The sequence below is a fragment of the Cryptomeria japonica genome, chromosome 1 (assembly GCF_030272615.1).
Source record: "Cryptomeria japonica chromosome 1, Sugi_1.0, whole genome shotgun sequence".
Classification (NCBI taxonomy): Eukaryota; Viridiplantae; Streptophyta; class Pinopsida; order Cupressales; family Cupressaceae; genus Cryptomeria; species Cryptomeria japonica.
In genome coordinates, this window is record NC_081405.1 from 348,491,262 (window position 1) to 348,508,955 (window position 17,694).

A 17,694-nucleotide genomic window follows, 5' to 3' on the forward strand; every position below is an offset into this window, starting at 1 on the left:
TTTAAGTAGTGTTTGGATTCACTTACCGTGGTAAGGACCACCTTTGCATTATTATCTTTGCATAATATCAATTGTCAGGAGATGTATCTATTTGTGTAGTGGTTAGTTATCCATTTGGGTTGTTAGGAGATGTTTCTATCTAGACACACAAACATGTTTAGATTCACTTAGTATAGTGAGGACCACTTTTGCATTTTGTAATATTCATTGTTAGGATATGTATTTGTTTGGGTAGCGAGTCTGTACAAGAAAACATATAAACATCATAAATATATACATATTTACAGCTAATTTTATGATATGGATTTTGTAGTTTGATTGTTTACACTGTTTGCTATCAGTTATGGAAACAATTTCGTAGTCAATTATGTCTTCACACCAAAAAGAGGATATTAGGTGCAAGATAGCTAATATTATGATATGCCTTCAGAGATTTCATAAGTGAAGTTTGACTTTATTCTAATTTGTCACATTATGAAGTGTATATATGCCACCCATTACTCACACGTATATTGTTGAGCAGGTACGCCTCAACTCAAACATGAGGTGTGCTTCATTTTCAGCGATGGGGGCATTAAGCAAGTTTGGAGTTGGTGCACAACGTGAAGCTTTTTTAGAACAGGTCTCTATATCTTTCATTTTTTCGTATTCCATAACTGAAGATTGCAAGTTCAAATACTACAAAAGGAATTTCCTTTAGTCATGAATGTTTATGATTTTCAATTTATTGATACATGCACAGTTCACTTTTGCTGGAACATAAAAACATACAAATGATCCAGACTAAATGAGGGTAAAAAGAAATGTTATTTGTTAATCAATTATATCTGTACTATATACATGTAATCAAATTTAATGTCAGTAAATTGTTGCACTTGGTTAGGACATAAAATAATTAAATATGCCATTTAAAAGTGCCTGTTACATAAAGATGCAGTTTTGTTGAACTCTGATACACTACTCTAACCTAAGACTAATGATAGCCACTAGTTTATTATACAACATACCCATTAAATAGTTATCCCGTTATTTCTAAAATCAGGTATGGTTTTGGATTTCTCAAAAAACAAATCTGTTAAATGCTTTTGCAAGATGTTATTGATCTTGAGTCACACAACAAATCAGTCTAAATTAGTTGCTTCAATCAAGTTTTAGATGTAGTGTTGATCAGTCTTCACACGCAAATTGCATGAAAAATTGGGTTCTTAGCTAGCTTTAAGACACTTAAACTGTTGCACAATAGGCAAGTACTTGCCAAGGTGTGCGCACCTGGCCCAGGTGCACACTGATTGCTTCTTTCAAGAGTTGTGATGTTCACAAACTAACTCCTTACCCACAAACTCAATGGTATAGTTCCCTATGAACACCTGGGAAAATAGCCGTTCCTAGCCAAGATATAGTTGGGTGGGTGGGGCGTGGGGGGATTGGTAATTAATCAGCTCGCTAGCCCTTTTTGCATCAATTGGTTCAAGGTCCACTATCGTTCACACCTATAAGATCAATTTACCTAGGTATGAGTATGACTATGAGGTGTGATTAACAAAAGAAATTGAGATGGTATGATTTCTTATTATATTAGTTTGAATCAAAGAATAAAGATATATAATGAGCAGTGACTAATATAGAGGTAGCGCAAGTTACATTAACCAAGTCAGATTCATAGTGACTAATCACTATTAGTCAAAGATCGGTTATCATTGAAGAGTGTGATTTGTTATAGTAATTAAAACAGAAGCAGAGGGGTGCAATTATGAGAAAATAACACAACTCTCTAAATAGTTTGTTAAAATTTTAGTAAAGCACTTGAAAGACTTTTTATTTGAAAAGTGGTATCTCTCAAGAGAAGTCACATCCTTTCGATGGATACATGAAGATATAAATAATATATAAAAACCTTTCTGTGACAGGAAGTAACAGTTAACATTGACAATATAAATCAGAGAAGAGAAGGGATGTTCGCTGTCTGTGGTGTGCACAGAATGAAAAGATTTTAGAAAGTAATCTGATGTGTGAATTGTATAAAGAGTATATATGCAAACATAAAGAAAATATATTCAGATATACAAAAGGAACATGATCGGGCTGAATAAGAATATAGAAGATCATTTCAGATTTGTGAAGGCTTTGTATGAGCAGATAAATTGTATATTTGATAGGAGGGATATGAAGAATTAATAGCAGATTAAGAAGATAGTTTTTATGGCAGATTTATGGAGGACTGTGTGTGCAAATTTATGAAGAACTTTGTACCAGATTTATGAAGATTTAATGAAGGCCTTATGAGCAGATATTGTACAGAAGCTTGGATCAGATTTGGAGCAGACTTAATAGCAAATTTAAAACAGTCTTATAGAAGATTTGTGGAGTACTTAACAGATTTTGAAGAAGAATCTATAACAGATTTATGAAGAGATTATAGCAGATTTGGGAAGAGATCATAGAAGGTCAGAAGAAGACAATATAGTAGACTTGTGTAAGAAATTCATAGTAATCCATTATCCATTGTTATAGAAACATTGTAAAGCTGGAATTTCAGATTTATGTGAAGTGGGTTGGTGCTCACGAATTCTGAAGTGGGAGTTGGTGCTTCCAGCGGGTCGGTGCTCACAAATTCAGAAGTGGGAGTTGGTGCTTCCAGTGGGTAGGTGCTCACAAATCAGATTTGGGAGTTGGTGCTTCCAGTGGGTTGTGTTAATGCATGGTAGCTTATGCAAGATAAGATCTTCCTAACCTTCCTTGTTCTGTTATTTATCTACATGCTTCATGTCTGACTTATATTAAATGCTATAAGTTATCAGGTTAGATTAGCCGATACATACTTGCTATCAGATGCATAAACATTGGCACCGATTCACATCTGTTATCGGGCTTAATTATATCGAGCATATTTGTTATCGGGTTTAATGAATACACCGCTTCATTTGGCATTAACATTGGTTAACAAATGCACCGGTTGGAATATATTCATCGTGCACTTTGAATCATCGGTGTTTGTATGAACCGATTCATTAAATTAATCAGTCATTATACTATGATATTACAATATGCTATCGGGGGTTTTTGAACCGATAATCAGCATTGTGTTAATGGTATAATTGTAAAGGCACCGATCAATGGGTGCATTGATCGGTCATGCCTAAAAGGCATGACCGGTCAATACACCAATTGACCGGTTACCTAAATAATATATATGCCAATTGAATTCATTTGGAGAAGACATAGAAAATATTAAATGATCTCTCTCCTTCAGACCTGCAGATAAAATCAGATTTATTAGACATTGACATAATTCCTCATATCCATATATAGCATTCATAGTTCATAACTTGTTCTTTAATTAAAATTGAAATAACTTTACATGGTATCAGAGCCAAGGTAATCGAACCTAAGGCTATTCAATTTTGATAAAATTCAAGGACTAAGTTACAAACTACATCACATTTCCATAATGGCCAACGCTATCAGATTCGAAGATAGACTCGGAGGTAGCGAAGATTTTTCAGCTTGGAAGTTTAGAATCAAAATGATTTTAAGAGAAAACAAAGTTGATTCATATGTCCAAACTGAAAGTGCACAACCAGAAGATGAAACCGAGAAATCTAGAAAAGAAAATGACTCCGAGAACTATGTCCTCTACTCAGCACTTACAAGCCATACTTCAAACAAATCTAACTCATGGGTGATCGACAGTGGTTCATCCAAACACATCACCGGCTTTAGAGAAATACTAGACTCCATGATAGAGAAAGATGATGAGGAAGTAACCATCGGAGACGATTCTTCACATCCAGTCAGAGGAATTGGAACCTGCACCATCAAACTAAAGACAGGCATGTCACTACGACTTGAAGAAGTACTATATGTTCCAGGCATCAAAAGAAATCTAATCTCCATATCAGCACTAGAAGATCAAGGATACAGAGTGGCCTTCATGGAAAACAAGGTGTTGGCTTGGCCAAAGAGATCCTCCATCAAAGATGCTAAGGTCATTGGTCGAAGACAAGGCTATTTGTATGAGCTATGTATAGAGCCCAATCTAGCATTGATCCATGAAGCAACTAATGCAAATGAAGTATGGCATAGGAGATTAGGCCATCTAAATTATAGAGCTTTGTCAACCATGGGAAACCTTGTCACAGGTCTACCTAAGTTGAAGCAATATCATTCAGAGGCATGCAAAGGGTGTGCCTTAGGTAAAAATACCAAAAATGCATTTCAGAATAGTACTAGGAAAACTAGCAAAGTTTTGGAGTTAATTCATTTTGATGTATGTGGACCTATGCCCGTACCCTCGCTAGGGGGATTTTTGTATTATGTAATTTTTGTTGATGACTACTCTAGAAAGACGTGGATCTACTTTCTGAAATGTAAAGAATCAAAAGAGATCCTAAGTAGGTTCAAAGAGTTTAAAACATTAACAGAAAATCTCTCTGAAAACAAAATTAAAACCTTAAGAACTGACAATGGGGGGGAATACACATTAGGACTATTTAAAGACTTCTGTAGAAATTCTGGGATTAAGAGGGAATTAACAATACCTTATAATCCACAACAAAATGGAGTAGCTGAAAGGAAAAATAGGACCATAGTAGAAGCTGCCAAAGCCATGATACTAGATCAAAATCTAAACTTGAACCTTTGGGCAGAAGCAACTAACACTGATGTGTACATACAAAATAGATGTCCTCATTCACACCTTGAAGATAAAACTCTTGAGGAAGTCTTTACCAAGACAAAACCAAATATCAGCCATCTTAGGATATTTGGGTGTTCGGTCTATATTCATGTACCTAAAAAGAAAAGACTAAAACTAGAACCCTCTGGAAAAAGGGGAATACTTGTAGGATACAGTGAAACTTCTAAAGCCTACAGAATCTATGTACAAGGGCAGAGAAATATTGAACTCAGTAGGGATGTAATCTTCGAAGAAGATTTAGCCTTCAAAAGGGCCCAAAATACAATAGAACCTGAAATTCATAATCCTACTCCTAACCTAGAAGAAGGACCTACTCCTGAGCTTCAGAGGGAGTATCTTGAGGAAACTATAATTGAAACATAAGACCCACCTATAGATAATCGCAAGAAAAGACCACTATGGGCCACCAAAACTATAGCAGAAGCTCAGAAGTTCGCTGCTCCTTCAGAAACCTTCAGGGAAAGCAAGAGGCCTAATAAATTCATCAACTATGTTGCACTTATGAATGATCTCTCTAAAGCTGAACCTAACAATGTTTCAGATGCACTCAAACATCAAGTATGGATAGATGCCATGACTGAATAATATCAGTCCATTATGAAGAATGATGTTTGGGAGATTGTTCCTAGGCCAACCAAGAAGTCTGTCGTGTCTTCTAAATGGTTGTTTAAAATCAAGCATGCTGCAGATGGCAGTATTGAAAAACACAAGGCCAAATTTGTAGCTAGAGGGTTCTCACAGAAGGAAGGAATAGATTACGAAGAAACATTTGCTCCTGTTGCCAGGTACACTTCAATAAGAGTTGTCCTAGCCATTGCAGCAGCAAAGGGGTGGAAGGTACATCAGATGGATGTTAAGACAGCATTCCTAAATGGCGAGATCGTGGAAGAAGTCTACTTAGAGCAACTTGAAGGGTTTGAAATTCATGATGCAAAGTCTCATGTGTGTAGACTCAAGAAAGCTCTTTATGGGCTCAAACAGGCTCCCAGAGTTTGGTATGAAAGAATTGACACCTATCTCTCAAAGCTGGGTTTCTCTAAGAATGATGCAGATCCTAATCTCTACCTCAAAAGAAATAAAGGTGATATGTTAATATTAATTTTATATGTTGATGACTTATTAATTACAGGAGATGATCATCTAATAGATCAATGCAAGAAAGATCTATCCATAGAATTTGATATGAAAGACTTGGGGCTTCTTCATTACTTCCTAGGATTGGAAGTATGGCAGAATTCTGATAATATTGTACTGAACCAAGGGAAGTACACCTTGGACATATTGACAAGATTTGGAATGCTAAACTGCAGACCCATGACCTCTCCTATGGAAACCAACTTCCATAAACTTAAAGAAGCAGCAGCAGAATTAAGACCTACTGACCCCACTCAATACAGGCAGATGATTGGGTCCCTGATGTATCTAGTAAATACAAGGCCAGATATCTGCTATGCTGTTAATGCCTTAAGTCAGTTCATGTGTGAACCTAAGGAGATACACCTGGTTGCAGTAAAGCATATAATGAGATATCTACAAAGTACCCTAAAGCTTGGTCTTAAATATGAAAAGGTTGACATAGATCTACATGGATTTACAAATTCAGATTGGGCTGGCAGTGTGACTGACAGAAAGAGCACTTCAGGGTGCTGCTTCAATTTAGGGTCAGCCATGATATCCTGGATCAGCAGAAAACAATCTTCAGTAGCTCAGAGTTCCACAGAGGCTGAATATATTGCAGCTTCAATGGCTGCCCAAGAAGCAGTATGGCTAAGGAAATTGCTCGTGGGATTATTTGGAGAACCTATGAAACCTACAGTCATTCAGTGTGATAATCAAAGCTGTATAAAACTCTCTGTAAATCCAGTATTTCATGACAGGTCCAAACATATTGAGATTCCATATCACTATGTACGAGATATGGTTGACAGGAATGTGATAAAGTTAGAATATGTGTGTACAGGAGATCAGACTGCAGATATTCTGACCAAACCACTTTCTAGAGTGAAGGTTGATCACTTCAGAAAGGGTTTAGGTATGATAGAAAGGTAATCTGCTTTGTAATCTATACTTACATATATTTAAGATGTTTAAGGTGTAAACTTCTTTGTCATGTTTGGACTATCTCTTGGCTTCTTGCCACCTGTGTTCATATCTAAGAGGCGACGATCTCTCAGATACTGAACACTTGTATGTAGACATCATAAGGTGACGATCTTATGATAGTCAAACCAGTAGTCATGTTAGGATCACTGGTAAGTCATGGATGTGCCATGACTATGTTGTGATACAACATTTGTACAAATGTTATTGCATTATCACAACTTGGATATGATGAGAACTTAAGCACTTCTCATATGGTTATCCTTGTATTGCGTGTTAGGCAATACTGATATCACGTGTAGGTGATATCTCAACCATTGATCATGTTGGATCTCTGGTAAGCCATGGATGTGCCATGACTATGTTGTGATAAACATTTATAAATGTTATTGCACTTGTCACAACTTGGATATGATGAGAAACTAACCTTTCTCATAGACTTATCCTTAAGTATTGCGTGTTAGGCAATACTGATATCATGTGTTAGGTGATATCTTGTGAATCTTACAAAATCACATGTTTTGGTGATTTCTCACATGATTAGGTGATGATTCTCTTATTTTTAAAAATAATACTTTATGTCACATGCTCAAGTGATGTTCTTCTATTTTGTATCATATGTCTTGATGGTACTTCTCATGTATAAATGATTTTTGCTGACTGACATTATCTTAGTTATGAAAAGGAAATGTGATGCAGGGTGCCTTATCTTCCAAAGCTAAGAGGGAGTGTTAATGCATGGTAGCTTATGCAAGATAAGATCTTCCTAACCTTCCTTGTTCTGTTATTTATCTACATGCTTCATGTCTGACTTATATTAAATGCTATAAGTTATCGGGTTAGATTAGCCAATACATACTTGCTATCGGATGCATAAACATTGGCACCGATTCACATCTGTTATCAGGCTTAATTATATCGAGCATATTTGTTATCGGGTTTAATGAATACACCGCTTCATTTGGCATTAACATTGGTTAACAAATGCACCGGTTGGAATATATTCATCGTGCACTTTGAATCATCGGTGTTTGTACGAACCGATTCATTAAATTAATCAGTCATTATATTATGATATTACAATATGCTATCGGGGGTTTTTGAACCGATAATCAGCATTGTGTTAATGGTATAATTGTAAAGGCACCGATCAATGGGTGCATTGATCGGTCATGCCTAAAAGGCATGACCGGTCAATACACCAATTGACCGGTTACCTAAATAATATATATGCCAATTGAATTCATTTGGAGAAGACAGAGAAAATATTAAATGATCTCTCTCCTTCAGACCTGCAAATAAAATCAGATTTATTAGACATTGACATAATTCCTCATATCCTATATAGCATTCATAGTTCATAACTTGTTCTTTAATTAAAATTGAAATAACTTTACAAGTTGGTGCCTCTAGTAGGTTGGTGCCTACGAAATATTGTAAAAGAAGAAATATATATAAGCATTGATTTACCGTGGTTTTCTCCCGTAAGGGTTTCCACGCATATATCTTGTGTTCTACTTGTGTTCATATTATTTAGATCACATATGAATATTGGTGTGCAATGAATATGTTTATGAGATAACTTATATACTTGTGAATGAAGTTGAAAAAGTTCAAATTGGTAAAAGTAGTTGTTATACTGATTCACCCCCCCCCTCTCAGTATAACCGTGTGCTCTTTAGGGTGGGTCTTCAACAATGTTGCTCCAATCTAACCCAACTGGCGAGCAGTCCCAGTCCGCCAAGTAGTAGGGGGGGAGGGGCTATAGTGGGCATGAGATCTCTTCTCTGCAATAGAGCACCTTATTGTTTTACTCAAAACACAGATTTTAAAGCACTTATCCAAACCAAACTACTATACATGTTGTGCAGACTATAGCCCTGTGTTAAGCAACTTTTAATAATACAAAAATTGTTGGTTGCTATTCTTGGCTTCAAAAGATAATCATTGAATCTGTAATGGCCGTAATTATAACCATAGATGGACTACTCGCCCAAAACTTGGCAAGTAGTCAAAAACTCGCGAGTAATTCCCATCGGTGAGTAATTCCCATCAGCAAGTAATTACCACTTTAAACTCGGCCGCCTATGCATAAAGGCCAAAAACGTCAAAAATCAGATTCATTTCATCATTTCTTGACTTGTAGTTTGGTGAGAGGGGGAAAAATACTCTTCCAAACACTTGCAAACTGATTTCCATCTATTTGAAGTGGATTTGAGGTGGTTTTTGAAGAAAAATCAGATTCCCATGTAGATTTTCTGATTTTTTTTCTATGCTTTTTTAAAACATTGTATTTTTTTTTTTGTTGCATCTAGATGAATTAAAAATCATTCCTAAGTAGTCAAAACTGATTTTGAGTCATTGGAACAAGATTTAACACTATTTTTGACAAGTTTTGTTGAATTTTTCACTATTTTTTTGAAGAATTTCTAGTTTTTCAAAAAAAATCAAACCCTAATAGTTTTTTTTTTTTTTTTAACTTTGAATGATGTTTGTTAGGGGTCAATAACACATGTTATTTTGAAGTTGGGATGGGTGTTTATGTTTGGTTATGTTCGTCGAGAGGTTCTCGTGGGGTAGTTGGTAGTTAGTGACGATTGGCAACTTGGCCAACCGTCGAGTCTATATATGATTCGGATGGAACCTCGGCAGGGATGGTATTGTATTGGCATATTCTTGAGAATTCAATAAAGATATCATTCTTCTGGTATAGCTGTTTATTGTTGTTACTTATGCTTTGATATATGAATGTTCTGTTACATGAATAGTTGGTACATGTGGGAAATCCTTTTTTTATCCGTGAGTTTACCAACCTCACATTAAGGACTAAACATTTTGGCGCCGTTGCCGGAACGAACCTGGAGATAACTATGGCGGCAAGCGGAAGGAATTCAACCAGCAATTAATTGTCGTGGACAGCAACATGCACGAAGAGAGTACCGCGGAAGAGGCACGAGAGGATTAGTTGACGGCAGACTTGGTAGAAATGTGGGACGTGTCGGTCACGCAGTACATGCAGAGGGAGGCTCAGGAGAGAGTCGTCTCCGAAGGCGCGGTACGTGGTGAACTCACTGTCAGCACTCTCGTCTTTGACCTACTCGGAAGTATTCCAAGGTTACTCGCCAGAAATCTAATTGCACTTCAAGACCGAAGGGAGGAAATTACACGGGAACTTCGTCGGCAACAAGTACTCCAAAGGTAAGAAGAGCGCAACTGAAGGGAGGGAGGAGAGGGAGACAAGCCGACGTCGTACATCTGGCACTTAATGCCCCTACAGCCAAACAAAGACAAACTTACCACTGCCACCGAAGGAGTAGACGAGGGAAGGGTACAGAGATCTCTCCGTATAAAAGAACAGGCTGAGCGGAGGTGGCGGCTAAGGAGGTTGCTGACTCAAAGAGCCCTGAGAAACGTAGCAGGAGTCGGAGTGTGAATTGGAGTTGGAGTCGTAGTCGGGAGAGACAAAGGCCATGTACGTGGAAGGAGTTGGCGGAGGTCGCTGTAAGAACCCACACCTGATGGACTCTAACCAACCACAATTTTCTGCCTTTGTTTGATTTTTCAATGTTTTCAATGTTTGGGTTTTGCTTGAGTTTTCAATGATGTTTCACCAAGGAATAAAGAAAGTGCAAATAACATATGCCAATGATCAAATATGATTGGTATGCTGATAGTACTATGAAGGCTGGAAAACAAATCCATAATATCCTTTACAAGGAACAAGTGACTTTAATACAGATTTGTCTTTTACATTTCATGAAATTATGAGTTCATACCGGAAGTATGCAAATCTGAACCCTTAACAGCAATGACTGGAACAACAATTATTTCGTGGATTTTCTGAGTGAAGGCATGACTGTCACAAACTAGATTAACCTAGAATTTGAACAGCACTTAAAAGACTCAGTCTAGAACATTATTTACACACAGCCATGGTAAGATAGCACCCAGAAATGTACACAGCAGTAATTCTGGACTTATTTCAGTCAATAATAGGCATGGTAACAAAAGGTAAATACCAGTTTATGATCTCCAACTGTGATTATGTGGTAACAACAGATTATAATTGCAGAATAAAAGATTTCTGATGATATTTAGAAGCTACAGAATGTCTGAAACAGAGCGTCCATAACAACAGGTCAGAAATAAGCTACAGAATGTCTGAAACAGAGCGTCCATAACATGATCAAACTGGTCTTCAACCTTGCATTCATTCTGATTAGTAATAATGGCACTAATTCGATAGTATGATATCCTTAGAACTTACACAGCAATCATTGAACATTTACCAAATTGATTACAAGTCTGAAACAAATTAAAGTAAGCAAACAGAGTGCATTGAGAACCTGATTTAATCCGCTAGGACTGGAGAATAACACCCAGAACTCCAATGCAGGTCAGAAAAGAGACTTTACATGGGAAAGAGTAAAGTTCAAGCATCTCACTGTAACAATCACTGTAGCGATTTTACTATTCACGTATCACTGTAGCACGGCACTATTCACGCGAGTACTGTAGCAGTGGATGAAAAAACTTGCAATCTGCTCTTAAAACCTTGAATAATTTGTTGATAATCTCTCCCAACAAGAATGATATAACTCCATGTGCCAAAGAAGGATGATTCACAACCAACTATAAATGTTCTTCAACAATAAACTTCAAACCCTTGTAGAAAACTTCACCAATTTGCACAAATGAAAGAACTGAAGTATTCTTTCCCACAACTGCAATAATTCAGGTGTTATTTCACACCTTCAAAATTGCTATCAATAGGAAGTTTTCGTTTCCTATGATCAAAGAAGAAAATTGCGAAAGCCCTAGGCTCCACAATAAAAATCAATCAAAATACTATTCATCAACTGGATGCCGAGAATGAACTCTTGCCTTTCCTTTTATTCTTTCCTTAAAAGAGCTCAAACACCTTCCTGGCCAATGTGGGATAAAAGATTTATTCCCACATTAAATTATTCACTTAACGCACTTTATTATATTAAAGTGACTTTATTATTATAAAGTTACTTTAGAACTTTATAATAATATTAAAATATTAAATAAATCACTTAAGTCACTTAAACTTTAATATCTCTTGATGTACTTGTCTGATTGCTAAGCCGTCTGAGCCAGGAGTCGACTCTCCCTGTTCTCCATGTGATTGGATGCCTGTCTAAAAATAGAAACCCTAAATAGTGACTTACTATAAATAGTAAGTATGTGGAACTGAGTCTAGAAAAACCTGTGCAAAGGCCAAAACCTGAATCCAGCTGAAGAGTAATGTCTCTAATCACCAACTAACTGCCACACGAGGCCCTCTATCAATAATTGTTAGCCTACGAGGGTCAAATGATAGGCTAATTCTTACAAACTCTAATGCTCGCAAAATGGGGACATTACAGTCGCCAGGAACCTGCCACTTCCAGACGTAGCAGAGGAAGATCTCGCCGACCAAGCCCCACACTCGACGCCGAGTGAAGAAGACTCTGGAGCCAAGTCGCAGAGCAACCCATCAGAGTATTCTGAACAAGGAGAGGAGGCGGTACGGGACCTACATGAAGAGGTCGCCAATATTTTTGAAGCAACATTATTCGGCATCAAGAATTTGTCCTTGTCAGAGGAAACCAAAATAGGAGGGTCAAATCCAGAAACCTCGGGAAGGAGGGACTATAGGAGCGAGGGTGACCAAAGCCCTGCGGACAGTAGTCCAACCAGGTCAAGAGCATACGGTACCTTCCAAACACATAATACCTTCCGAGCATATAGTAACTTCCAAGCACTACATAAAACCCTCCAGACAAAAAACAATGGCACACACCCCAGAGAAACAAAAGCTTCCAAAATTCATGGGCGACGGGTCGGAGGATCGCGTGCGACATTGTAAGACATGCGTGACCATTTGGGAAGCAAATGGCCAGGACGACCAGGATTATTGGTTGAAGGCATTCCCAGCCACTCTACGAGGAATAGCCATTGATTGGTATACACACCTGGATGCCCAGTATAAAACGTCCTGGAACAGTCTAAAGAAGGTTTTCCAAGAGGAGTTCAAACTCCTACGGGATGACAATGAAATTGTGGCGGAGATTTACAATACCAAGCAGGGAAAAAGCGAAAGCGTGCGAGCATATAATAGAAGGCTGAGGGAACTGCTCAACAAAATGGAGAACTAGGTGGCTGATGGCCTCAAGAAGAGATGGTTTGTTGAAGGACTAGTGCCATCTCTCAGACGGAAGATGAAGGTGGTCCCTTCGCCCTCGTATGACGAAGCATACAACCATGCGATGGATATTGAAAGTGAAAATAAGACATCCCGGGGGAAGCGCTGAGTGAGCGATGGTGACAGTACACACGAAGGCAGCGATGGGGAGTCCAAAACCGTGCAAGCACTCCGAAGGGATATGATGAGGATGATGAAAGAACTGAAGGCTAACAAAGAAAGTGTCAAGGAAGGGAAGGAACTATGGTGCACCGATTGTAAGACAGAAGGGCACACTAAGGGGAGTTGCCCTCATAAAGCTTTCTGTGACATCTACCAAGTAATGGGACATTCCATTAAGGAATGCCCGTACAACTTAAAAGCACAGAGCACACAAGTGCTCTACACCCAACCCGACCAAGTCACACCACCAACGACACCTCTGAAGCCAGCTGCAAACTCTGACGCCTCTCCTAGAGGGTACCGAAACAACCGACGGGGTAACAACAGGTCCAATACTAACACTCCACGGAGTAGAATTCAATACGATTCAAAGGGACAACCCATGATCCAATGTCGGAAATGCAACGAATGGGGTCACTTTGCCTAGGAATGCATGCCAAAATGGAGATGACGCAGGAAGTTTGTTGTGCAAATGGTGCGGTCAAGGACACAGCATGTCCAAAGCAAAAAGGGGTGAATATGTTGGAGGTAGAAGAACTGGAGGAAGGCGTACTAGCAATCACAAGATTGCAAAACAAGAAAGCCATGTATCCTAACCCTCGCACAGAGAAGGAAAGACTCCAGGAAGCCAGGGCAGATATTGAGCGGGTGATGGCAGAAGAACGGAGGGCCTTGCACCCGACTGCCAGCACCCCACTCCGCTCAAGACCGGAGAAAACAATCATTAAGCAGATGTTACAGACCACTATACCCGTGCGGGTATCCGACCTTCTGTAGACCATGCCACAGTTGAGGATGGCCCTGACAAATGCAGTCAGTGACACTGCCATCAGCCAAGAACACTGGACGATGGCAAAACCACATATTACGGCCTCGGTGAAGGAACCTGGTACGGAGGTCGAGGACCCTGTGCTGCTCACAGTAAGCATTGGACGGAAACCTATCGTGGTGGAGATGGACATAATGGGAAAAAAGCTCACAAACACCATTGTGGATGGCAGGTTTGGAGTCAACGTGCTACCGGAAGAAACTTGGAGAGGTCTGGGCAAGCCTACCCTCTAGCCACCAACATTTCATCTCGTCGGTGCGGATCAGCACGACATCAAACCCCTCAAAACTCTCATGGCACAAAAGGTGGTGATCGGGACACAACAATTCATTATGGACTTCCTCGTCATTCCACTGGAGAGAAAAGCATATGACGCCCTCCTGGGAAGGGGATGGTTGATCATGGCTAGAGCCAATCATAACTGGAAGAAAGATAAACTCTCAATCGAAAGTGAAGGCCATAAGTATGTGATTGACCTAAGGAATCAATCCATCAGTGAAGAGCTTGCATCGTCTGACTCCGACTCGGAAGACCCAAATAGATGGGAGTGGGGTTCCGAAGGAGACAAAGGAGGAAGGGAACCCAACGAGGAGGGAGTATCGGAACTGGACGGATGCTCTAAGGATAGAACTAGTTCACTGGCTGGACTCTTCCATTGGCAGATGGAGGAGTATGAGGTCTTCCACCCGAAGTGCCACATGCTACAAATATGCGAGAATGGGGAATCAAGTGGCGGTATGGAAGAATAGTCATTTCCACCGGAGTACGGCAGGTACCAGGAGGGAATGGCACAAGTGGATAACACGCCAGCCCACCAGTTCTAACAAGACAAACCCATCAAGTACGAGGAAAGGGGTGTGGAAAAAGTTAATCTAGGCAATGACAAGGACCCGCAAGCAATACTCGTAGGGGATGACTGGAACCCCGTACTGAAGGCGGCGGCTTTCAGTATATTTTTGGAATACAAGGACGTCTTTGCCTGGACCTACAAGGACTTGAAGGGGGTACCACCGGAATTATGCGTGCATCGCATAACCCTCGTACCGAGAGCCCAACCTGTACGGAGGAGACCGTACAGGATGAACAAGAACTACGCGGCCAAGGTGAATGAGGAAATCAACAAAATGTTGGAGGCTGGGATCATATTCAAAGTGGAAACCAATGATTGGGTTTCCCCAATAGTCATTTCTCTCAAGAAGGAAGCTAATCAGATAAGGATATGCGTGGACTTCAGGTACCTAAACGCAATAACAATCAAAGATCCATTCCCAATCCCATTCACTGACAGCATTTTGGAAGTAGCTGGGCATGAGATATACATGTTTTTGGATGGCTTTTCGGGATACAATCAAATAAGTATTGCGGAAGAAGATAAGCTAAAGACCACATTCGTGGTAGAGGAGGGGGTGTACGCCTACAATCGCATGCCCTTCGAGCTATGTAATGCACCGGCAACCTTCCAGAGAATAATTTTACACATTTTTGACAAAATGTCCGTAGGAAATTTCAGGGCATTCTTAGATGACTGGTCGATGTTCAGTGATCAAGACACCCATCTAAAGGCACTAGGGGAATGTATGGAGAGGTGCCGGAAAGCTAGGCTGGCTCTTAACCCAAGGAAGTGCAGGTTTATGGTTTGCAAGGGAAGCTTCTCGGCCACATTGTCTGTAAAGAAGGTCTGAAGACCGACCCGGATAAGATAGGAGTGATTGTCAACATGGAGAACCCAACGAATGTGACAGGGGTGAAGTCATTTTTGGGACATCTTGGCTACTACCGGAAATTTATCAAAGGCTTTGCACAAGTCTCCTGGCCCCTAGATAAGTTGACAAGGAAGGGGGAGTCGTTCGTATGGGGTACGAAGCAGGAAGAAGCCTTCAAGGAATTAAAAGATCAGCTAGTAAGTGCACCAATACTAGTGTATCCGGACTGGAATAAGGAGTTTCATGTCCACGTCGATGCCTCCAACTTTGCATTTGGTGCCTCTCACACAAGTAGGGACGCAAGGACTAGACCATTCTGTCTTCTTTGCCAGCCGACTCTTGTCAAGGGCTGAACGAAACTACAGCACAACGGAGAGGGGAGGCACTTGGGATGGTGTACGCAGTACAAAAGTTTCGCCACTACTTGTTGGCTACTCTGTTCACATTTTACGTGGACCATCAGGCACTAATGTATCTAGTAAATAAACCAATTATCCAGGGTCGGGTAAGTAGATGGCTACTACTGCTGCAAGAGTTTACCTTCACCACTATTGTGCGGCTAGGCAAGTCCCATGTGATGGTCGACCAACTATCAAGGATTAGATCGGGAGAACCGACCGAAGGGGTGAATGAGGACTTCCGATATGCACACTTGTTCCAAATTGCAGTACTACCATGGTGGTACGAGAAGATCGGCCAGTACCTCTCTACTTCCACATTTCCAAGGGAGATGCCACCGGGGGAACGACAGAAGCTGGCGCTAAAGAGTAAGACTTTCCAACTAATCAATGGCCTGTTATATAAGATGGGCCCCGACCAAATCCTGAGGAGATGTGTTATGGAGGAGGAAATTCCCAATGTGTTGAAGGAAGCACATGACGGGTTAGCAAGCGGACACATGGGACCAGATGCAACTGCCAAGAAAGTACTTATGGCCGGCCTATGGTTGCCAACTCTACACACTGACGCACGGGAGTGGGTGGTCGGGTGTGACACTTGCCAACGTGCAGGAAAACCACTCAAGCGGGACTTCATGCCCCTCTTTCCCTCGCAACCACAGGAGCTATTTGAACGGTGGGGTTTGGACTTTGTAGGACCCTTGAAGCCAAGTAGCATGCACAAGTGCAAATATATTGTAGTAGCTACAGAATACCTCACCAAGTGGCCAGAAGCGAGGACCTTGCTAAATAACACGGCTCTAAGTACGGCATGGTTCTTGTATGAACAGATTGTCACGAGGTATGGGATACCCCTTCAAATCACCAGTGGCAAGGGAGTGCACTTTGTCAACCAAGTAATCCGTACAATGACCGTAGAGTTCAAAATCTTTCACAATCTCTCTAGACCATATTACCCCCGAGCTAATGGACAGGCGGAAGCAACGAACAAGGTGTTGGTGTCAATAATTTACAAATCGTGTGGAGTGGAGCAGGAAGACTGGGAGGAAAGGCTACCAATCGTATTGTGGGCTTACCGCCTACAAGGTCACCACGGGGCATACCCCGTTCCAGCTCAAGTATGGACAGGAGGCAGTGGTACCAGTTGAATACACCGTACCTAGCCTCCGGGTGGCAGTGGTTAATAGACTCGGCGATGAAGAAAGCTTGAGTGCCAGGCTTGACAGTCTGATGAAACTGGACTAAAGAAGAATAATGGCATAATGGATAATGGAGGTAGCGCAACGACGGCGGAAGTGCTAGCATGACCAGCACCTACGGCGGGTCAACTTCCGGCTGGGGTAGTTGGTTTTGAAGTATAACGGCAGGAACGAACTCCTACCGGGGAAGTTTAAGGTTCGTTGGCTCGGACCCTATAAGATCAAAGAGGTCGGCCAGAACGGGGCGGTGAAGCTATCAACTTTGGATAACAATCCAATCAGAGACCCGGTGAATGGTTTGAAGCTGAAAAATCTACAAAGAACGGAGCAAATCTATGATCGGGATTAACATGCTGGGATACGCCACCAAAGGGCACTGGACCATTGGCCAGAGCA

General features: G+C 40.5%; 1 protein-coding gene across 11 annotated transcripts in view; it reads left to right on the top strand.

The window, feature by feature from the left end:
* LOC131069149 (protein SHOOT GRAVITROPISM 6) overlaps positions 1-17,694 on the top strand; it is a 381,540-nt gene that overhangs the window by 336,416 nt on the left and 27,430 nt on the right. For 10 of the 11 annotated variants that reach the window (XM_058004498.2, XM_058004497.2, XM_058004501.2 and 7 more), the window contains one exon: positions 524-622. The exons of the other annotated variant lie outside the window; for it this stretch is intronic. In XM_058004498.2, coding sequence (XP_057860481.2) covers positions 524-622 — 99 coding nt within the window. The remainder of the gene's footprint in view (positions 1-523; positions 623-17,694) is intronic. 11 annotated transcript variants of the gene reach the window in all.